Source organism: Chanodichthys erythropterus, chromosome 19 (genome assembly GCF_024489055.1).
Source record: "Chanodichthys erythropterus isolate Z2021 chromosome 19, ASM2448905v1, whole genome shotgun sequence".
Classification (NCBI taxonomy): domain Eukaryota; kingdom Metazoa; phylum Chordata; class Actinopteri; order Cypriniformes; family Xenocyprididae; genus Chanodichthys; species Chanodichthys erythropterus.
The window spans coordinates 23224122-23248020 of NC_090239.1; the positions used below are offsets into that span (position 1 = coordinate 23224122).

Sequence of the window (23899 nt, forward strand, 5' to 3'; positions counted from 1 at the left end):
TGTTACATTATGGATGTATTTACTGTCACTTTTGATTTAAAGGGTTAGTTCCATTAAAAAATGAAAATTCTGTCATTAATTACTCACCCTCAAGTCGTTCCACACCCTTAAGTCCTTCGTTTATCTTCAGAACACAAATTAAAGGTGCAATATGTAATATTTTCTGTCCGCTAGAGGCCTATTCAAAACAAAGGCGTAGCTTGATGATGCCAAGTTTGAGAGTGGAATCTTGGGATATGTGGTCTTCACCTCACAGCCGGTGGAAAAGAATAGGGATTGGACTCGTGAAGAAATCATGTTCATGGATGTGATTATTAACGTTACTGTAGTATGAAGCAGAGCAGGAGCGAGTGTTGTGGAGCTGAATGAGGAGCTGGAGCGATTGATCAACATACGCCTCACGAGCAGAGGGACTTTTATTATGACAGTCGTCGGTGCCGCTGCCGCTTTTCCGGTCATGAGTATGAGGTAACGCAGCTCTGTTTATCATATTACTTACATTTGAGAGTGTTGAAAATGATGTTATAACGTTACTCTGTGCGTTCGCTCGCCGGCTGCTGTGAGACACTGTTACACACTGCAGTAAGATAGATCCATTTTACAATATCAGATTAATGCTGGATGATTGTGTTGATAAATGACATGCAATTAATTTTAAAACGTATTGTATGATGGAGAAAATGCTGTTACTAAAAATAAAGCTGCATCTGATTATGCTATGTTAGCTACTTCACAAAATAGTGTTTTTCTCTGAGGCATGGTAGTCGCAAAAAAATCAAGAAAATTAGATTTAAACAATAAGACTAAACGTGTTGAGCTATATAACAATAATTAGTTTTCTGTCTATAAATATATCAAAACAGTTGTCTATTAAAACATGTAAATATTAAAGCGTCTTTGGTGTTTCCATGGTTTCTACAAAATAAAACTGGAAACCGAGGGTAACGCGGGTATGACGCCATTGACAGGCGACTCCTCACACGTCCCGGGCCTTGGTTAAAATTGCAATTTTCTTACGATTTACAAATAGTTGCAAACATTTGGGATATTGTAAGTACTCAAGTGAACAAAATATATTACACTGGCCTAGTGGTTTTTGGATATTTTACTGCAAAAATATTACATATTGCACCTTTAAGACATTTTTAAAACAGTCATGTGACTGCAGTGGATCAACCTTAATGTTATGAAGAGATGAGAATACTTTTTGTGCACAAAAACAAAACAAAAATAACCACTTTATTCAACAATCTCTTCTCTTCTGTCATTATCTTATGCAGTAACACAGTGAAGCTTCCATGTTTACATCCGAATGCCGGCTCAGTATTGGCCAAAGCTGGTCATGTGATCAGCACGACGCATGCGTGTGAAGCCGGCCAATAACGAGTCGGCGTTCTGACGATGAACCTGGAAGTGCTGGACGTAAACAACGTTTGAGAATGACACAGAAGAGAAGAGATTGTTGAATAAAGTGGATATTTTTGTTTTTGTGCACTAAAAGGATTCTCGTCTCTTCATAACATTAAGATTGATCCACTGCAGTCACATGACTGTTTTAACGATGTCTTTAGTTCCTTTCTGGACCTCAAAAGTGTTGATTATATTGCCGTCTATGGACGAGTCTCGGATTTCATCAAAAATATTTTAATTTGTGTTCTGAAGATGAACGAAGGTCTTACGGGTGTGGAACGACATGAGGGAGAGTAATTTATGACAGAAATTTAATTTTTGGGTGAACTAACCCTTTAATTTAACCAAACTATATGATATTTTCAATAGTTGAAATCAATATGCTTGACACAAATAAGAGTAAATTACGTTATTATATTGATTATAATTCAAATGCATTTTGTCTTATTAACCACAGTTGTTGATACATTGTTTAGAGGGGTACTTTTGATTAAGTTAATCAAATCACCCGCTGAATAAGCGCTTCAATTAGTGTCATTTAGATTTTGGATTTCCAAGAAATCATTTTCCTCCAAATATAGCAGTGCATTATTCTGTCAGTGGGTTCAGTTCCTCCACAGAACGGGTCTGTAGCGCCACCCTCTGGCAAAAACAACAAAGTGTTTCTATGCAGAAAATAAACTGATCATTTCAGGTTATAAAGGTTCTTTTTATTATAAAGCATTGTTCAGTGCTATTACTCTATGCCTGGCCGCTTTTGTAAAATACTTAACTTAATATACTGTACATTTCATCAACATAAAGTCGAAGGAAACCAATGAAGTGAAAATAACCAACCAAACAAATACAGCAATTGCCAAATATCAAATTAATCTTACAATCTGACATGCATTTAACACCATTAGTCTACAACACAGTACAGTCTATGCTTTACATTACTGTAAAAAACTATATGAATCATGTATATGTCATTCATTATTGCACATAAAATGTAAACAGTTCATTTTGGCAGTGCAAAGACAATTGTTACATTATTTATTCTTATGGATTTAAATGAGATTAAATATGCAAAGCCTAAAGAGTTGATGAAGGATTCAAGTAACGTGACCTCATGGATCATGTTTTCCTACGGTAAAATCAGTTCTTTTGTACTTTTTTCCCAAACATTTTGCTGGAATTCTACCTTTTCTCTTCACAGTGACATTCATACTTTGCATTTGACTGAATGCAAAATGATTCATTAAAAGCAAATAAGTTAACAAAATAATTTAATATGTATTGAGATTATTATAGATATGTCGATGATCAAACTGTTCCAGGACTTTTGCATGCTACGGTTAAAGAACAGGGATCAATAGCACAAACAAAGGCACTCAGCAATGTAATTTGTGTCTCATTAGAACTGACATAGAGAAAAGATACAGAACCTCAGGATCGATTCGGTAATGACTTCTTAATACAGCACAGAGGGCAAATACAGCAGCAGACAGTTTCAACACGTTTCTACTGAATCAATTTGGCTGAAAATACAGAAAATACTGCAAAAAATTATTTTCTCATTCAGTGTTTTTGTCTCATTTTCCAGCACAAATATCAAAACATTCTTAAATCAAGATGCATACTGGAGAAGCAAAATGACTGAAGATATTAAGTGTTGTTTTCTGAAAAATGTGTCAAAATGAAGTGAAAACGAGAACAAATATCTGAAACGTACAGTATGATAACCTCTTATATATCAAAAGCAGGAAAAGTTGATTTCTCCTGTAATATCTTCAGTCATTTTGCTTCTCCAGTAAATAAATCTCCTTGATTTAAGAATGTTTTGATATTTGCACTGAAAAACAAGACAGAAATATTAAGAAAGAACATCATTTTTTGCACTGTTAATGCATGTTTCTAATGTGATTTCAGTGTTTAGATGAACAAAATTGGCTTGTGTCACATTATATTCTCTAAGATTGAGGAAAATGGTTCATTCATCCCAGTTCCGGTTCCAGAATATGTTTTACACACACATTGTCAGCACATTAATAAACTAAAACTCACAGCGTCACCTTCAAACAACAGCACAACAAAAACACAACATTATGCCACAGTTATGAACCGCCTCGAATCAAAGCTTAAAGCCGTGGTGTGAATGCGAGCCGGTCTTCAGCAGTACTCTTCTCCCTGTGCTGGAGCCGGCAGATCATTGAGGTCCAGGAAGACGGAGCTGGAGGAGAGCTTGCGTCCGGACGCGGACAGGTCCAGAAACTCCTCGGCTGTGCTGGGGACGGAGCTGATGTACATGTCCCACACCTGGTCTGGAGAGTCCAGGTCCAGCAGCTTCTGCTTGATCTTCAGGTTCTTCTCGATGTTCTTTCGCTTGTGTTTGAACTCCAGAATAGTCTTTGTGTATCTGTTTATGGTGGTGACGGACGACGCCATGCAGGCGGTGAACGAGCTCCAAGCTAAGCTGCGGGAAAGACCGTCGACAGGGTTTCAGATCAGCATTTTAATTAGATATCAAACAATGAGGCATCATCAAAGATGGATCATTAAAAATACCCATGCATCTTGGAAGTAATACAGACACTAACATGGAACGTTCTGGCAAGGTTCCCTCAAAGTTATGAACAAACGTTCTTCCAGTAACATTAATAGAACATTTGTACGAGAACCTTTGGAAGCCTGTTCTTGCAATGTGAATTATATTATATTATATTATATTATATTATATTATATTATATTATATTATATTATATTATATTATATTATATTATATTATATTATATTATATTATATTATATTATATTCTTATGTTAAATAAGAATCTATGATTTATTTGGTCAAGTTAGGGCTGTTCAACGATAACCGTGGTTATCTACAAAATAAGAGTCTGTGTTTATGTAATATATGTGTGTTTGTTTTGTGTATAATTAATATGTATATATAAATACACACACTAAGAAAATATAAGCATGTATGTATAAATATATAAATATATTTTATTAATATATTTACAGACTCTTATTTTGTAGATGATAACCACGGTTATCGTTGAACAACCCTAACTTGACCAAATAAATCATAGATTCTTATTTAACATAATAATATAATATAATATAATATAATATAATATAATATAATATAATATAATATAATATAATATAATATAATATAATATAATATAATATAATATAATATAATATAATATAATATAATATAATATAATATAATATAATGAAAGATTTTCTGTTAAATGTTTGGACACAAAATATATCAAGAAGTCACAAAACGAGATTCTCTATATTATATTATATTATATTATATTATATTATATTATATTATATTATATTATATTATATTATATTATATTATATTATATTATATTATATTATATTATATTATATTATATTATATTGTTTTTAGACTTATTTAACTTAATGTCCCTTAACCAAGTATTGTGTACATTTTTATTTATGTGAAATTGAAATAAGAATCTATGATTTATTTGGTCATGTTTATCAATATTTTATATATATATATATATATATATATAATACAAGGAAAAGGTATTATTATATTAGCCTTAACTTTTATTATATAATATAATATTATATTTTAGTGTTTAATATTATATCTGTCTTATTTAAACTCCCCCTGTAGTCAATAATTTTATCCCTTAAAACTAATCTTTGATCACCAATAATACATATTTAAACATTTTTTCCTGTGAAAATAATCTTCATGCCTTAAAATAGCTTTAATGTAACTCTACACCCTTGCCTCATTTAGTATACACGGATCTATGAATATGCTAATTAGCCCCGCCTCCACTCACTCACACGAGCTCAGAGATCCACTCGGTCAACTTACTGAGGTAAACCAGGGCCGTCGGCAGAACATATAGAATGGGGGGGCATTCGGTTTCCATAGGGGGGCACACATTTTTATAATCTGATAAACAGACGTTCGCCAAAATAATAATGCCCCGTATTTATTATTAATGAAATAGACTTCTATAATGAAATAAAGTTCTATATTACCACAAAAACACAAGATACTCGATCCTAATTAAACTACACCAAAAACGAAACCCCTTTGCACTATGGCAATATAATTTGCAAACACGAGACACAAAAGCTTTTCAATTCCTCGAACAGCACAATAATAAAAATGATACATACCAAAACAGCAATAAATAGGCTAGCCTACATCTATAGCATATTTAAGTGTAACTAAGACTTTTGAGTGCACTCACCATTAAAATAGTTGAAGGCGGCAGGTCTCCGAGTGATAGTCATTAATAAATACGGCCTAATTATGTTTCGAGTTCCGTTTTGTGTAATAATGCGTTAAATATGAATTTTATGCTCAGGCGGAGGGTGAACCAACTCCAGGAGATGCGATTTCCATTTAAAAACATATTTAAACAGATTTCCTCGAAATAGCTTTAACTTACTTGTCACAGCACAACCTACATATCCCAACATAAACACTGCTGATAAATTATTATTTGTTAATAAAGTGTTTACGTTCACAAACCACTGTTAATTTTAACAGATTACGCACACGGAATTTGGCACAGAGTGCGCAAAAGGCGCTCTCTTTATAATCAGTAAAAAATCTCGCTCATCTTAGTTCATTGCGATCTCAAGAAGTCCTGTAACAATGAATTAAACTGACTGCATAATTACGTAACAATTTACATAATTTTTTGTTAACCAAAATCTGTTTATTTCGGGAACGCAATGACCAGTCAGAGGTGTTTAAGTTAGCACTGAACAAAAACTCGTTTTCGGCGAGTGGATTTTGAGTTGTAGACGCTGGCAAATATTCCCTCATTATAATTCGTTCTAGAAATCAACAGATTTGTTCGTGATTAGCTACAGCGCTCAACACTCCAACGTTCTAAAGTATTGTCGTTCTTCAGAGCGCAAACACAGAGGCGCACTGGATCATTTGCCAAATATGTTTCGCCAATATGCTAATATTAACTGATCCTAGACCAGTAGTTATGTGCAGTTTTTCCCTCTACAAGCAATCAGAAGCAGCAGCAGGTAGGCAGTGGTTTGAGTGAGAAAATAGTCTCAAGTCCATCGCCGAACCGTTGTAGAGAGAGTTTTCCTATGAGCTAAATGCTGCTGAAGACATTTCGTTCTGGAATATGTAAATAGCCAGATCCACAAATAAGGTTTTTGCTCTCAATCAGAAGTTTGCTGGATGACTATTAGGGGGGCACGTTGTGTCATCTGGGGGGGCACTGCCCCCTAATGCCCCCCCTTGGCGACGGGCCTGAGGTAAACGCTGCACAATGTATCGCTCTTTACAACGTCGGACACATAACGGTAATTAATATGATTAGGCTTTTACTTTAGTACATTATCAAACAGCCAATAATAATGTGCTGCTAATGTTATACAAACAATGTTCCCGTTCCTGTTTCTATCCTCAGAAACACTTTGAACACCTTAGAGAAAGCCATATAGATCATAACATCGTAATATACATCATACACCTGCTAAATCTACACTTCATATCAACTGAAAAATATTCTGGGATAACCTTCGCTTGAGACCCCCTTGCTTCAGATCGGTCATAGTTAATAATATGCTAAAGCCCGCCCACACATTGTTGTGATTGGTTACAAGGTAGTTTGTGACGTCAGAAACACCAGTGATTTCAAACCGTGTTTTTGAGAAGTTGCATGTATTTCATCCTTGCACTTACTGAACCTAGACAACACAGAGCATGAGTGAACGCACATATAAGACCAACTGTAGTCCCAGTTCTGTGGTTTCCAGTCCTCAGGGCCCAGACTCACGGTCAGCTGGAACGCTGTTGTGAACATCATGTGTGCTACCATACCGAGAAGACCTGTGAGAGAGAGCAGAGCAAACACAGTTACAGACTGTTCCCTCTCTCACCAGCAGGAGTCAGTGCTGAGCTGTGATAATAACACACACTCACATCGAACACTGAGTTAAAGGGCATTTCATAATTCATTATTTAATGTAGTTTGTATGAGTTCATATCAATGAACCACATTAACTAGTGTCTCGTTAAATAATTCATTTCAAAATCCTGTGCATGATCACAAATTTAATAGAATGTGTAATAGAGTATTAGAATAATTATAATTGTATCATGTCAAATATATAAGTATTTTTAGTAGCACTTTACAATAAGGTTCATTAGTTAAACATTAGTTAATCTAACATGAGCAATACATTTGTTACTGTATTTACTAATCTACGTTAACGTTAGTTAATGAAAATAGAGTTGTTCATTGTTTATTTTCATGTTATTAAGAGAGTAATAATGTATTAGAAAATGTTGAAATTAACATGAACAAAGATTAATAAATGCTGTAGAAGTGCAGTTCATTAATGAACCTTATTGTAAAGTGTTACTGTATTTTTTTTTTAAGTAATACTTAAAAAAGATTCACTTGAGCAGCAAAACTGTGTAAGATTATATATGGATATATTGTTTATAGAGTATATATATATATATATATATATATATATATATATATGGAAGCTTGTTTCTGCCACTGAATAAAACATAAAAAAGGTAATTGCAACTTTTTTATCTTGCAGTTCTGATTTTTTTTCTCATAATGGACTATATGAGCGTTCTTTAGAACTTCCGCATTAATATAATCCAGCTGGGAAACTTCCGGTGAGAGTCATTTACTGGTGTGTTGAGCATCAGTAGTGTAATACTTAGTTTATAATCAGAATATAATCACTTAAATAGTCAGGCATAGCATAATTTAGTTATTCAAACACAAGACGGCATTAAAAATAAATAAATAAAGACATTCCTCAGTGTTGTTCCTCGGCTAAATTCAATGCGACCATCAGTTTTCACACTTTTATGTGAAAAAAAGCTTCAAAAATTAAATATTTATTGTACACTTTAGTTAGATAAATTGAATAAAGTGTGCTGAAATCATTGATCTTGTGCCGCTCTGACTGACAGCTGCTGTGATTATAAAGAGAGAGCGGCGCTCGCTTTCTGTCATTCATTCACAAGAAAAGTTATTGTTTTTCAGGAGATTTTCTGAGTGTTTCATACTTCACATCGACAAAATGTGTTTTTAAACCTAGTTATTTTATGTTTAATATTTAGTCAAAAACGATTAGAGGAAATGGCTGATATATGCGCAAATAAATGCTACTTTGCCGCCACCTGCTGGTTAAAGTGGTAATTATTGTCTTTTTTATTTTTAAATAGGTTTTTTCTATCAAATGTTGAATTTCCTACTTTTTTGAATGTTCGGTTTTACAATGGAGACAATCTCAGAAGGATGAACAGATAATGTTTGTGTTCATCACATTAAAAATAACATTTGAAGTGCTGGAGAAAATAATGCGTGTGTGTGTCTAATTACAGACACTGTGTTTTTAAACGATCCCAATAGCTTCATCTTTATCGCAATCAATAAAACTGGTTTATTAGGTAAATGTGAAAACTGCATTAAAATATGAATACAACATTAAAAAGTCAACCATTGATAGTTTTGTGTCGATGTACAGCGACTACAGAATGAACATTTAACAGTTCACCAGAAACGCCCGAGCTGGCTTAACAACAACCAGGAAGTAACTGTGCATATAGCCTATTGCATGACAATAAACTTTTTATTTTTTATTCAGTGGCGGAAACAAGCTTCCATATCTATCTTGAGGAATTGTCAGGATAAAAATAGGGGTATTACCATGAAAAGGTTCACCCAGTTCTACTAAAATGGATCGTCTAAGCAAATTTCATAAGTGTTTCTGCACCTGCTAGTGAAATAACATGTTCATTAAAGAGTGTGTTTAAAGCTGACACACACACCATGGGTTTCCATGTTTTATGGGGACTCTCCATAGGCATAATGTTTGTTATACTGTACAAATCGTTTATTCTCCCCCCTACCGTCACAGAAAACTTTTACATTTTTAATAAAACATCATTTAGTATATTTATTAATCCATTTCCCCCATGGGGACTGCTGGAAACATGCAGTATGTTACTCTCAATGTCAATCAAAGGACACAGTCCGGAATATTTCTGAATGAATGAACGAGTGTGAAGCAGTTTCACAGGTCAGAATCCTGCTTAATGGAGTCAAAGCAGTCTAAACGCTCTTACCAGATGGCAAACTGGACATAATCCACACCGCCATCATGTCAGGACAATCAAAGTCACCTCTCCAAAAACAGCAAGGACAGAGGTAAACCTCACATTATTTACAGCCTACTAAGTGTGCATACTGAGCTGCTGCAAACACACTGAAGAAAGGTGAATCAGAGAATCCAGTGGGGAAAAAAGGGATCACAGAGACACAATTTGTGGCTCTTATAGTATCATGTCCGACTAAATCCAGTCATGCGCGTGTCTGAGAGCATCTGACCGATAACCCTTATGTCTCCATGACAACTACCGTGAGCCGCCTGCATGCAGACATCATCATAAACACACACACACACACACACACACACACACACACACACACACACACACACATAGCGAATGATAATAATAATGCACTTGTTAACTGCATTATTTCATGAATCAGCAAAATCCCAGGACAGTGCAGCCCCCGTTCACCACAACAACCCTTCATATTTCAGCACAAATAGAGCAGAGTATGTGACTGATTCCTTCAGGATGAATATATAACACTAAATAGATTCTCAAGAGCCCTTCTTACTTGTCAAATAATCTTATTTGCCCTTCTGGATATTCAATCCTGCCACATTGCATTTGGGCACGAGGCACTTGAAAACCAGTGAGCTGATTTAAATTTCAGTCTTTTCCCTCATACTAAACTATATTACTTGCCATAAAACGACTTGTTAATGGTACTTTTATGGTGCTTTTTCTCCTTTTTGGAGAACATCAAATATTCTACATGAGAAAGAAAGTCATGCAGGTCATTTTTGGGCGAACTTTAGGAACATACAGAATGTTTATTGGGCATTAAAGTACTTTGGAGTTTTGGCAATGGGTTATTAGATTCACAAAACATAATTAGCTATGTGACTAAGCTCATTAAACGCAAAACTTTTCAATATACATCATGCATGAATGCATCTAAATGCTGCGGTGTGTGTTCAGAATACAGCCGAGCGTCTGCTGATTGTGTCAGATGAAGACAGGAGCTAATTGAGGTTTAGTTCCCTTCCCATGATGCACGGCTTTCACGAACCCATTCTCTCACGAAGCTCAACAAAGACATGACAGTAAGTCATAAGTTCATCCCTCATTATGCAATAATAAAACTCTAACGTGAGCACAGAAGCTCTCTGAGCAAACTCACTCGCTGATGCAGCGCTTGACAGATCAAAGCCTCGTTTCAGTGCAGAGGTGTGATGATGTCATGAGTCAGTCTCAAGTGTGCAAGAGGTACGATAATATTACAAACACATTAGCATTTTTATATTATCACTTTGACTACATAATATAATATGTAAAAATTAGAGATTCTTTAAAGATTCTTCATAATATAATATAATATAATATAATATAATATAATATAATATAATATAATATAATATAATATAATATAATATAATATAATATAATATAATATAATATAATATAATATAATATAATGTCAAAATTATAATATCTTACCTTTAGATCTATAATAATAATATCTTATAAATTCTTCATAATATAATATAATATAATATAATATAATATAATATAATATAATATAATATAATATAATATAATATAATATAATATAATATAATAAAAATAAAATATATAATATAAAATTTAAAGAAATTATAGTCTTACCTTTATTATTTTTATTATTATTATTATTAGTAGTAGTAGAAGTAGTAGTAGTATTAATAATAATACTAATATTATTAATAATATTTAAAAGGTGATATATTACCAGTTTGACTATTCATATAGATTCTTCATAATATAATATAATATAATATAATATAATATAATATAATATAATATAATATAATATAATATAATATAATATAATATAATATAATATAATATAATATAATTATTTTTATATTATATTATTTTATATTAAGATACTGTAATATTAATAATAATAATAACATAAAGGTAGGATACTGGCTGTGCAACTCCCACTCAATACAATGTACATGTATAGTATTGCTACACTGAAATATATATTATATATATATATGTAGAGCAGGATTTAAGCAGATTGAATTTTGATACATATGTCACCATAAGCCCTTAAATTGTGAAACTGTCAAAAATAGCCTGGATGACATTCAAGAGCTTCCCAATACTGTGAAGCTTATATGGGATTTTGAGCCGGATGTTTTTGTATGTATCCAGGGAATAGTCAGGGCTCTGAGATAACACACAAACGCAAAGGCATTCGCCACAAAAGACAAGCAAAGGGTAAATCTACCAATAATTGCATCTCTTTAGTTGTTTTCATACATTTTGGGATATTGCACAAACCAAATGCTGGACATAAACAGCAATGAGCGCATAAACTATAAAAATGCACATAAAAATATATGAGGCGGATAATTTCCTTGTCCAGTAAGAAAACGAGCGCATAAACTACAAAGGAAAAAATTAACAGGAAAAAATAAATCCCTTGATGCAAAACAAAACACTCAGCAGAGGCTGTGATTGGATAACTGGACTGACCAGCGGACCAATCGCATCGCAGCATCTCAAATGTTGTTCTGGTGGTTCTGAAACATCTGAGTCAAAGTCTGTCATCAGAATGATTTGGTTTAATTCCTCCAGAAGCGTCTCGCACGATTGTGTTCCCAAACACCAAGAGAACATGACAGCGTTTGTTGTGTTTCGTCTGACGCTCTGAGACCAACTCATTTATGATGGAGGAGAAAGAGCCTGACTGAAGAAACTTACATTTATATTACTGATATTCTGTGGCAATTTAGAAGAAAGTGATGAATTTGTTCTCTTGAACACTTGGGACGGAAATGCTGCTTTATTAGCAAATATTTTATGCCAAATTCCAAGTGAAATTCACAACTTTGGATGGAAATGCAGCCAGTGAATGTTTTTAGATAGCTAGTATGGAGGCGGGCTATTTGCTTGACCTGTTTTTTAAATTGGACACAATATGCCTTGAATGTGGGATTTAATCACAATGAGTCAGGTGACCTTTGAAGGGCAGAGCCGAGGATAACATATACAGCAGGACGTCAACAAGTTACCTGACAAGACTGTGAATATGGCTGCAAAGGCATTCAGTTTGAGTCCATCGATGACGTTTCCGAAATGGCAGACCTCTATGGACATGAGGATCCCTCCGGTGGCCAGCAGTAAGATGTAGAGACACTCGGCCACGATGCAGAGCCACAAGACACCTGTGAGGATTGGAGAGAGAGAGAGGGAGTCGCTGACGGCCCCGGAGGGAATTATGGATGGAAGACTCTGGTTTTATCAGGATGAGCTCTAGGAAGCGGATCGAGTCGCTGATTAAGATGAGGCGGCGCTGCAGACGCTCATGGAGACTGGCAGAACCGCTGGGGCTCATTTATGGGGAGCGTATGAAATATTTATATATGAGGAAACTTGACACGGAGATTTAAAAGCAGGATTCCATTTTGAAAGCATGCAGATACATCTACATATTTCATAGAGTTCTCCTGAAATGTTCATGATGCTACATGCACTTTAGCTGGGATGATGATGATGATGATGGCAAAAATATTCACACAAAAGTATGAAATATGTCATCTGTGTCCAGTTACCTAGTTTCAGACAAAGTACAAATGAAAACAAGGCTGTGAGGGACAGAAATACAGGTTACTGAATATAATGAAATACTTTTTTATTGTTATTTATGCTCACCGGGGCTTCATTTATTTGATTTAATACAGTAAAAACAGTGAGATATTTTTACAATTTTAATCAGCTGTTTTCTATGTGAATATATAGTAAGATATAATTTATTTCTGTGATCAAAGCTGAATTTTCAGCATCATTACTCCAGTCTTCAGTGTCACATGATCCTTCAGAAATCATTCTGATATGATGATTTGATGCTCAATAAACATTTATGATTATTATTAATGTTGAAAACAGTTTCAGATTTGTGTGGAAAAAGTCATACATTTGATTTTTCAGGATTATTTGATGAACAGAAAGTTCAAAGAACGGCATTTATTTGAAACATTACTGTCAGTTTTGATCAATTTAACGCACCCTTACTGAATAAAAGTATTAATTTCTTTAAAACATATTACTAACCCTATAATTATATTAAATTATATATATGGAAATCTGCTTCCAACATGCAGAAAAAAAACCCATCATAACATCATAGAGATGGAAAATGGCAAGTTTTATAAAATCACATGAAACCATAATTTCAAAAAAATTTTAGAAGTTATTTTTTCTACCCAAGTTCTGGGTTGAGCCTTTTGGGGCAATTATTTTGGGTCATTTTCCCAGCGTTTGGGTCATTTTCATGTTACCCAGATCCTGGGTCGGACGTAACAACCCCGTGTTTTTTGTGTTACCCAAATCCTGGGTCAAACGTAACAACTTGGCGTTTGGGTCGTTTTCATGTTACCCAGATCCTGGGTCGGACGTAACAACCCCGTGTTTGGGTCTTTTTTGTGTTACCCAAATCCTGGGTCAAACGTAACAACTTGGCGTTTGGGTCGTTTTCATGTTACCCAGATCCTGGGTCGGACGTAACAACCCCGTGTTTGGGTCTTTTTTGTGTTACCCAAATCCTGGGTCAAACGTAACAACTTGGCGTTTGGGTCGTTTTCATGTTACCCAGATCCTGGGTCGGACGTAACAACCCCGTGTTTGGGTCTTTTTGTGTTACCCAAATCCTGGGTCAAACGTAACAACTTGGCGTTTGGGTCGTTTTCATGTTACCCAGATCCTGGGTCGGACGTAACAACCCCGTGTTTGGGTCTTTTTTGTGTTACCCAAATCCTGGGTCAAACGTAACAACTTGGCGTTTGGGTCGTTTTCATGTTACCCAGATCCTGGGTCGGACGTAACAACCCCGTGTTTGGGTCTTTTTTGTGTTACCCAAATCCTGGGTCAAACGTAACAACTTGGCGTTTGGGTCGTTTTCATGTTACCCAGATCCTGGGTCAGACGTAACAACCCCGTGTTTGGGTCTTTTTTGTGTTACCCAAATCCTGGGTCAAACGTAACAACTTGGCGTTTGGGTCGTTTTCATGTTACCCAGATCCTGGGTCGGACGTAACAACCCCGTGTTTGGGTCTTTTTTGTGTTACCCAAATCCTGGGTCAAACGTAACAACTTGGCGTTTGGGTCGTTTTCATGTTACCCAGATCCTGGGTCGGACGTAACAACCCCGTGTTTGGGTCTTTTTTGTGTTACCCAAATCCTGGGTCAAACGTAACAACTTGGCGTTTGGGTCGTTTTCATGTTACCCAGATCCTGGGTCGGACGTAACAACCCCGTGTTTGGGTCTTTTTTGTGTTACCCAAATCCTGGGTCAAACGTAACAACTTGGCGTTTGGGTCGTTTTCATGTTACCCAGATCCTGGGTCGGACGTAACAACCCCGTGTTTGGGTCTTTTTTGTGTTACCCAAATCCTGGGTCAAACGTAACAACTTGGCGTTTGGGTCGTTATCATGTTACCCAGATCCTGGGTCGGACGTAACAACCCCGTGTTTGGGTCTTTTTTGTGTTACCCAAATCCTGGGTCAAACGTAACAACTTGGCGTTTGGGTCGTTTTCATGTTACCCAGATCCTGGGTCGGACGTAACAACCCCGTGTTTGGGTCTTTTTTGTGTTACCCAAATCCTGGGTTAAACGTAACAACTTGGCGTTTGGGTCGTTTTCATGTTACCCAGATCCTGGGTCGGACGTAACAACCCCGTGTTTGGGTCTTTTTTGTGTTACCCAAATCCTGGGTCAAACGTAACAACTTGGCGTTTGGGTCGTTTTCATGTTACCCAGATCCTGGGTCGGACGTAACAACCCCGTGTTTGGGTCTTTTTTGTGTTACCCAAACCCCGTGTTTGGGTCTTTTTTGTGTTACCCAAATCCTGGGTCAAACGTAACAACTTGGCGTTTGGGTCGTTTTCATGTTACCCAGATCCTGGGTCGGACGTAACAACCCCGTGTTTGGGTCTTTTTAGTGTTACCCAAATCCTGGGTCAAACGTAACAACTTGGCGTTTGGGTCGTTTTCATGTTACCCAGATCCTGGGTCGGACGTAACAACCCCGTGTTTGGGTCTTTTTTGTGTTACCCAAATCCTGGGTCAAACGTAACAACTTGGCGTTTGGGTCGTTTTCATGTTACCCAGATCCTGGGTCGGACGTAACAACCCCGTGTTTGGGTCTTTTTTGTGTTACCCAAATCCTGGGTTAAACGTAACAACTTGGCGTTTGGGTCGTTTTCATGTTACCCAGATCCTGGGTCGGACGTAACAACCCCGTGTTTGGGTCTTTTTTGTGTTACCCAAATCCTGGGTCAAACGTAACAACTTGGCGTTTGGGTCGTTTTCATGTTACCCAGATCCTGGGTCGGACGTAACAACCCCGTGTTTGGGTCTTTTTTGTGTTACCCAAACCCCGTGTTTGGGTCTTTTTTGTGTTACCCAAATCCTGGGTCAAACGTAACAACTTGGCGTTTGGGTCGTTTTCATGTTACCCAGATCCTGGGTCTGACGTAACAACCCCGTGTTTGGGTCTTTTTAGTGTTACCCAAATCCTGGGTCAAACGTAACAACTTGGCGTTTGGGTCGTTTTCATGTTACCCAAATCCTGGGTCAAACGTAACAACTTGGCGTTTGGGTCGTTTTCATGTTACCCAGATCCTGGGTCGGACGTAACAACCCCGTGTTTGGGTCTTTTTTGTGTTACCCAAATCCTGGGTCAAACGTAACAACTTGGCGTTTGGGTCGTTTTCATGTTACCCAGATCCTGGGTCAGACATAACAACCCCGTGTTTGGGTCTTTTTTGTGTTACCCAAATCCTGGGTCAAACGTAACAACTTGGCGTTTGGGTCGTTTTCATGTTACCCAGATCCTGGGTCGGACGTAACAACCCCGTGTTTGGGACTTTTTTGTGTTACCCAAATCCTGGGTCAAACGTAACAACTTGGCGTTTGGGTCGTTTTCATGTTACCCAGATCCTGGGTCGGACGTAACAACCCCGTGTTTGGGTCTTTTTAGTGTTATCCAAATCCTGGGTCAAACGTAACAACTTGGCGTTTGGGTCGTTTTCATGTTACCCAGATCCTGGGTCGGACGTAACAACCCCGTGTTTGGGTCTTTTTTGTGTTACCCAAATCCTGGGTCAAACGTAACAACTTGGCGTTTGGGTCGTTTTCATGTTACCCAGATCCTGGGTCGGACGTAACAACCCCGTGTTTGGGTCTTTTTTGTGTTACCCAAATCCTGGGTCAGACGTAACAACTTGGCTTTTGGGTCGTTTTCATGTTACCCAGATCCTGGGTCAGACATAACAACCCCGTGTTTGGGTCTTTTTTGTGTTACCCAAATCCTGGGTCAGACGTAACAACTTGGCGTTTGGGTCGTTTTCATGTTACCCAGATCCTGGGTCGGACGTAACAACCCCGTGTTTGGGTCTTTTTTGTGTTACCCAAATCCTGGGTCAAACGTAACAACTTGGCGTTTGGGTCGTTTTCATGTTACCCAGATCCTGGGTCGGACGTAACAACCCCGTGTTTGGGTCTTTTTAGTGTTACCCAAATCCTGGGTCAAACGTAACAACTTGGCGTTTGGGTCGTTTTCATGTTACCCAGATCCTGGGTCGGACGTAACAACCCCGTGTTTGGGTCTTTTTTGTGTTACCCAAATCCTGGGTCAAACGTAACAACTTGGCGTTTGGGTCGTTTTCATGTTACCCAGATCCTGGGTCGGACGTAACAACCCCGTGTTTGGGTCTTTTTTGTGTTACCCAAATCCTGGGTCAAACGTAACAACTTGGCGTTTGGGTCGTTTTCATGTTACCCAGATCCTGGGTCGGACGTAACAACCCCGTGTTTGGGTCTTTTTTGTGTTACCCAAATCCTGGGTCAAACGTAACAACTTGGCGTTTGGGTCGTTTTCATGTTACCCAGATCCTGGGTCGGACGTAACAACCCCGTGTTTGGGTCTTTTTTGTGTTACCCAAATCCTGGGTCAAACGTAACAACTTGGCGTTTGGGTCGTTTTCATGTTACCCAGATCCTGGGTCGGACGTAACAACCCCGTGTTTGGGTCTTTTTTGTGTTACCCAAATCCTGGGTCAAACGTAACAACTTGGCGTTTGGGTCGTTTTCATGTTACCCAGATCCTGGGTCAGACGTAACAACCCCGTGTTTGGGTCTTTTTTGTGTTACCCAGATCCTGGGTCAGGTTTTGGACAGGTTTTGGAGTCAGTCACAGCATTTTTCGGCTATGAGTGAAACGCAGGCAGCAGTCTGAAGTTATCAGTTCCCCCGCCGAATGCGAGTCATCTCCGGCACGAGATCCAGCACCCTTACGGTGGAAACAGAGACTGGTCCATTACACTTGAATTATTTCTAAACGTTTCAGTTTTAATTCTAATATTAGTTAAACAAGCTTCAATGTAGGCAATATGTATTAAAAACAATATAAAATATGCTGTACTATAATATATGATAATATAAAGTAAAATTATTATAAAGTATAAATTATAAAGTAAAAAATAAAGGAATTATCATGCAAACCAGTGTTGTGTGGAGTATTTAAAAAAAGTTTAGAGGATTTAAGTTAATCCGTAAACATTAATTAATGTATGAAGTAAAGGATAAAATAAGCTAGTATTATAGTAAAAATGAATAAACCCACTATGCTGGGTTAAATAAACTTTAACCCAACATGTGTTCTGTCCTACAGTATATTTACCCAGCCCTTGGGTTGAAAATAACCCAAACAGAGTTGTTTTTAACCCAATGTTTTTTAGAGAGTATATTCTTTATAATAATTTAGCACATGTTTAAATTATATTTTTCTTTTCTTTTATCATGGACACTCCTATTTGTCATTGACCCATATATCAACAGACTGTACATGTTTCCCCCACAGCTAAACACAGAGTAATCATAATCTCATCAATAACACTGAGACTATAATCCACAAGAATATGATTATATGGATACTACATGCGTTTAATTTCCAGGGATATAAAACCTAAAAGTGATTATTTCTCACTCCTGATTTAGACTTTATCTCTGCGTTCAGAGCAGAATGTTGAACTGAGCTGAAGTCAGGCTTTTATTGTCATGATTAATTATCATTATAGCTGATGGATCGTTTGCCTGGATCATGTATCTATCAATTATCCTCAGAAACAATTGTGCTAAAGATGCTGGCGCTGCCTGCTGAGCGAGTGAAACTGTATTGGCATGGTCATATATCCACATGAATGAGAATGAGGCGGGTGTACAGACTTGATTAAAACTGAGTGGACCTCCAGACACGAGCCGACAGCAGGAGAACGGCTTTCATCAATGACCCAAACGACACCCTGTTTAATACATCATGCAGAATCTGAATTCCCCACAGTTCGTAATTAAGAATGACAGAACGTACCTCTCTCATGGGGAGGAGCGACGTTTATGAAGCTTCTGCATTTCTCACCTGCAAGAGGAAAAAGAGTTTGAATACACTGGTGTGAGATTAATGGACTGTGAGAGATCAAAACTGAAACATTTGATTCATTTTCCTTTCAGTCATATCAATGCTGTAAAAAAAGTTTGTCTTTTTTTTTTTTTTTTAAGAGAGAATGTAAATGTTACTGTAAAAACCTGTTGGTTACATTATTATATAACAGTTTCACTCTGATATACGTCATAATAGGGAAGAAAAGTCTAGAACAACTTCTGTTTCATGCTGATTTTAATACTTGTTTTATGTAATATGTGCATTTTACTCTCATGTGTTTTACCTGTTTTGTGTTTGTGTCATTAACACCGTACTCTGTTATTATCTGTTGCTGAAGACTCATCGCATGGTCTTCCATTGTGTTACCAACACATTTCACAGTAACAAAAATATTTTAATATATTAAGCAGTTTGATATCACACTCTAAAAAAACAACCCAAGTTATGTTGAAAATGGACAAACCCAGCGAATGGGTTGTTTTAACCTAACAATTGGGTTGATATAACCTAGTTATTGGGTTGTTTTAATCCAGCAAACAAGTTGATTTGACCCAGCAATTGGGTTGTTTTGACCCGGCGATTGGGTTGTTTTAACTCAGCGTTTGGGTTGTTTTAACCCAGCGATTGGGTTCTTTTAACCCAGCGAATGGGTTGTTTTAACCCAGCGAATGGGTTGTTTTAACCCAGCGATTGGGTTCTTTTAACCCAGCGATTGGGTTGTTTTAACCCAGCAAATGGGTTGTTTTAACCCAGCGAATGGGTTGTTTTAACCCAGCGATTGGGTTGTTTTAACCCAGCGAATGGGTTGTTTTAACCCATTGTTTTTGTGTTCATGTTCCTGTTCATGTTTGTATTTTGGGTCATCATTAAATACTGCACTTTGGTTCTATCTACACACACCTTCAGTGGACTCCTACGTTAGATTGGGTTGATTTAACCCAGCGATTGGGGCGTTTTAATCCAGCAAACAAGTTGATTTGACCCAGCGATTGGGTTGTTTTAATCCAGCAAACAAGTTGATTTGCCCCAGCGATTGGGTTGTTTTAACCCAGTAATTAAGTTGTTTTAACTCAGCAATTGGGTTGTTTTAACCCAGTGATTGGGTTGTTTTAACCTAGCGATTGGGCTGTTTTAACCCAGTGATTGGGCTGTTTTAACCCAGTGATTGGGCTGTTTTAACCCAGTGATTGGGCTGTTTTAACCCAGTGCTTGGGCTGTTTTAACCCAGTAACTGGGTTGTTTTAACCCAGTGATTGGGTTGTTTTAATCTAGCGATTGGGCTGTTTTAATCCAGTGATCCAGTAGTTTTAACCCAGTGATTGGGTTGTTTTAATCTAGCGATTGGGCTGTTTTAATCCAGTGATCCAGTAGTTTTAACCCAGTGATTGGGTTGTTTTATCCCAAAGTAAGTTGGAAATTAACATTTATTAATATGTTTAATGAATAATAATTAAACAGTAACCGTATTAAAATAAATGTTCACCTTTTGATTATTATTGTTGCCTCTAGTAATTATGTGTCTGATTTTTAATTTTCAACCTATTTTGGGTTAATTTTAATCCAGACATATAGTCATTTTTAAACAATAGTTGAGTTAAATTAAACTACCCAGCACATTGGGCAAACATTTAACCCAACTGCTGGGTTGTTTTAATTGCTGGTTGTTTCACCCAGCATTTTTTAGAATGTAATATTATATAATTTAAATGACACATTTATGAACTGTACAATATACACTGACCGGACACTTTATTAGATACACCTGTTCACCTGCTCATTAACACAAATATCTAATCAGCCAGTCACATGGCAGCAACCCAGTGCATTTAGGCATGTAGAGATGATCAAGACGGTCTGCTGTTCAAACGGAGAATGAGGAAGAAAGGTGATTTTAGTGACTTTGAACACTGTCATGGTTGTTGGTGCAAGACAGGCTGGTTTGAGTATTTCACAAATGGCCCAAAGGAAGAAAGAAAGAGAAAGGTCCAAAAAAAGAGAAAATATCTAGTGAGCGAAAAATGCCTTGTTGATGTCAGAGGTCAGAGGAGAATGACCAGACTGGTTCAGCTGACAAAAAAGCAGCAGTAACACAAATAACGAGGTCTGCAGAAGAGCATTTCTGAACGCACAACACGTCCAACCTTGAAGCAGATGAGCTCCAGCAGCAGAAGACACACCGGTGACACTCCTGTCAGCTGAGGCTACAATTCACACACGCCCACCAAAACTGGACAATAGATGGTTGGAGAAATGTGAGTCTAGATTTCGGCTGTGACACTAGGATGGTAGGGTCAGAATTTGGTGGAAATGACATGGATCACATGGATCATACTGCCTTGCATCAGTGGTTCAGGCTGCTGCTGGTGTAATGGAGTAAGGGAAATTTTCTTGGCACACTTTAGTACCAATTGAGCATCGATTAAATGCCACAGCCTGAGTATTGTTTCTGACCATGTCCATCCCTTTATGACCACAGTAAACCCATCATCTGATGTCACAAAGCTCAAATCATCTCAAACTGGTGTCTTGATCATGACAGTGAGTACACTAAACTCCACAGTCACCAGATCTCAATCCAATAGAGCCGCTTTGGGATGTACTGGAATGGGAGATTCACATCATGGACATGCAACTCAGTGATGCTTTCATGTCAATATGGACTAGAATCTGTGAGGAAAGTTTCCAGCAGCTTATGAATCTGTGACATGAAGAATTAAGCCAGTTCTGAAAGCAAAACGGGGTCCGACCCGGTACTAGCAAGGTGTACCTAATAAAGTGGCCGGACACTTGTGCAGCATGCAGTTAATAATCAGAATAATTCCTTTTAAATAATAAAACAAATACCAAATGCATTTATTTATTTATTTCAAACAAGGTAAATCACAAGAAAAATAGCCTATTTAAAGAAAAAATATTATAAAAGAAATACGCACTATTCAAACACAAAATTTCTGTTCCCAAAGGGAAGGAGCTGTATTTGACTGAATGAGTAATGTGGGCAGAAATAGGTCAGTGGGTCCAGTAACTGTGATAGACAGAACTATGAAACAGCCAAACAAAACCCACCCAAAAAAACAAAGATCACCTGTCAAATAGTTCATCACAACATAAGAAAAAGAATGAGAGCATGTTGGGTTAAAAACAACACAAATTGGGATGAAAATAGACAAAACCAGCGATTAGGATGTTTTAACCCAGAGGCTGGGTTAAATGTTTACCCAATGTGCTGGGTAGTTTAATTTAACTCAACTATTGTTTAAAAATTACTCTATGTCTGGCTTAAAATGAACCCAAAATATGTTGGAAATTAAAAATCAGACACATACACTCTAAAAAATGTTTGGTTAAAAACAACCCAAGTTGGGTTGAAAATGGAAAAACTCAGCAATTGGGTTTTTTTAACCCAGTGGTTGGGTTAAATGTTTGCCCAACCTGCTGGGTAGTTTTATTTAACCCAACTACTGATTAAAAATGACTATATGTCTGGCTTTAAATTAATCCAAAATGAGAAATTAAAAATCAGACACATAATTACTAGAGGCAACAATAATAATCAAAAGGTGAACATTCATTAATAAGCAATTTAATAAATGTTTATTGTATATTATTCATTATGTTATTAATAAATGCTCATTTATTAAACATATTAATAAATGTTAATTTCCAGCATATTTTGGGTTCATTTTAAGCAAGCAATACAGTAATTTTTATACAACAGTTGAGTTAAATAAAAACTACCCAGCACGTTGGGCAAACATTTAACCCAACCACTGGGTTAAAACAACCCCTATTGTTGGGTTTGTCCATTTTCAACCCAACTTGGGTTGTTTTTAACCCAGCATTTTTTAGAGTGTAATTACTAGAGACAACAATAATGAAAAGGTGAACATTAATTAGCAATTTAATAGATGTTTGTTTAATTATTATTCATTAAACTTATGTTCATTTATTAAAGATATTAATAAATGTTAATTTCCAACGTATTTTGGGTTAATTTTAAGCCAGACATACTCAAACTCAAACATTTAACCCAGCCGCTGGGTTAAAACAACCCAGTTGTTGGGTTTGTCCATTTTCAACCCAACTTTAACCCAGAAGGAAAACAGAAATGTTAAAATCAGGCTTAAAACAAGCTTCAAAAAAGCGTTAATAATAAGGAATATCTGATGGGAATGAAAGCCGCATCCTTACCGACAAGGTCGACGTTCTGCTCACAGGAGAACCAGATGCCGGTGTGGAACTTCCTCAGAACAAACTTATCCTCGCCGGTCTCCCAGATATACTGAACCAGCCGGCTGTCGTTGATGTTCGAGCTGTTGTACCGAATGCAGTGCGACTGTTTCACGGTCGCCGGTCCGGTGCAGAAGGGCTTGACAACTTTCCGGTTGCCCTCGCACCAGTAGCTGGTGGTCAGAGCGCATATGGCGAGGATCAGCGCGAGCAAGTTCAAGGTGAGCGCGAGCGAGGCTCTCCGCCGCCGGTCCATGCCCATGATTGAAACACAAATCCAGCTGCTGTGAGTCCCGTCCGACCCTCAAACCTGGTTCGTCATGTAGAGTCCTCCAGTGCGCTGCGTGCTCCTCAGTCAGTTCTGCACACTGCGCTTCAGTTCTCATGTGATGTCAGCCTGACACAATGAACGCAGCGAGCTCACGGTGGCCAGTCAGATCATTCCCGTCAAATATGTAAATCAGCATGGATCCTACATCTCTTTAGAGCTGAAACTGAACTGAATGTTTGCTTTTGTCTCTGCAGCAGTATTCACAAGACACTCCGTTATTTCCTTGCGTGCACAATTTAAGTAACAGGCCAGAATAACTAAATATAATCAATTATTGGAATTAACATGATATTTTCTTACAAAGCATGTTTTTCGCCT

The 23899-nt window shown here is 37.2% G+C and overlaps 1 protein-coding gene across 1 annotated transcript; it reads right to left on the reverse strand.

Annotated features, from left to right (window-relative positions):
• Positions 1-3561: 3561 nt before the first annotated feature.
• On the reverse strand, positions 3562-23512 carry gsg1l2b (gsg1-like 2b). The gene is made up of 5 exons (XM_067369756.1): positions 23212-23512; positions 18949-18996; positions 12594-12746; positions 7158-7269; positions 3562-3865 (listed from the first exon to the last, which is right to left on the reverse strand). The coding sequence occupies exons 1-5, from the start codon at positions 23510-23512 to the stop codon at positions 3562-3564; spliced, it is 918 nt and encodes a 305-aa protein (XP_067225857.1).
• Positions 23513-23899: the final 387 nt, after the last annotated feature.

Coding starts and splice junctions, on each gene's coding strand:
- gsg1l2b (XM_067369756.1), bottom strand. CDS start 23,512: ATGGGCATGGACCGGCGGCGGAGAGCCTCGCTCGCGCTCACCTTGAAC. Junction 18,997..23,211: donor GCAGAACGTCGACCTTGTCG/GTAAGGATGCGG, acceptor TTCCTCTTGCAG/GTGAGAAATGCAGAAGCTTC. Junction 3,866..7,157: donor GACTACAGTTGGTCTTATAT/GTGCGTTCACTC, acceptor TCTTTCCCGCAG/CTTAGCTTGGAGCTCGTTCA.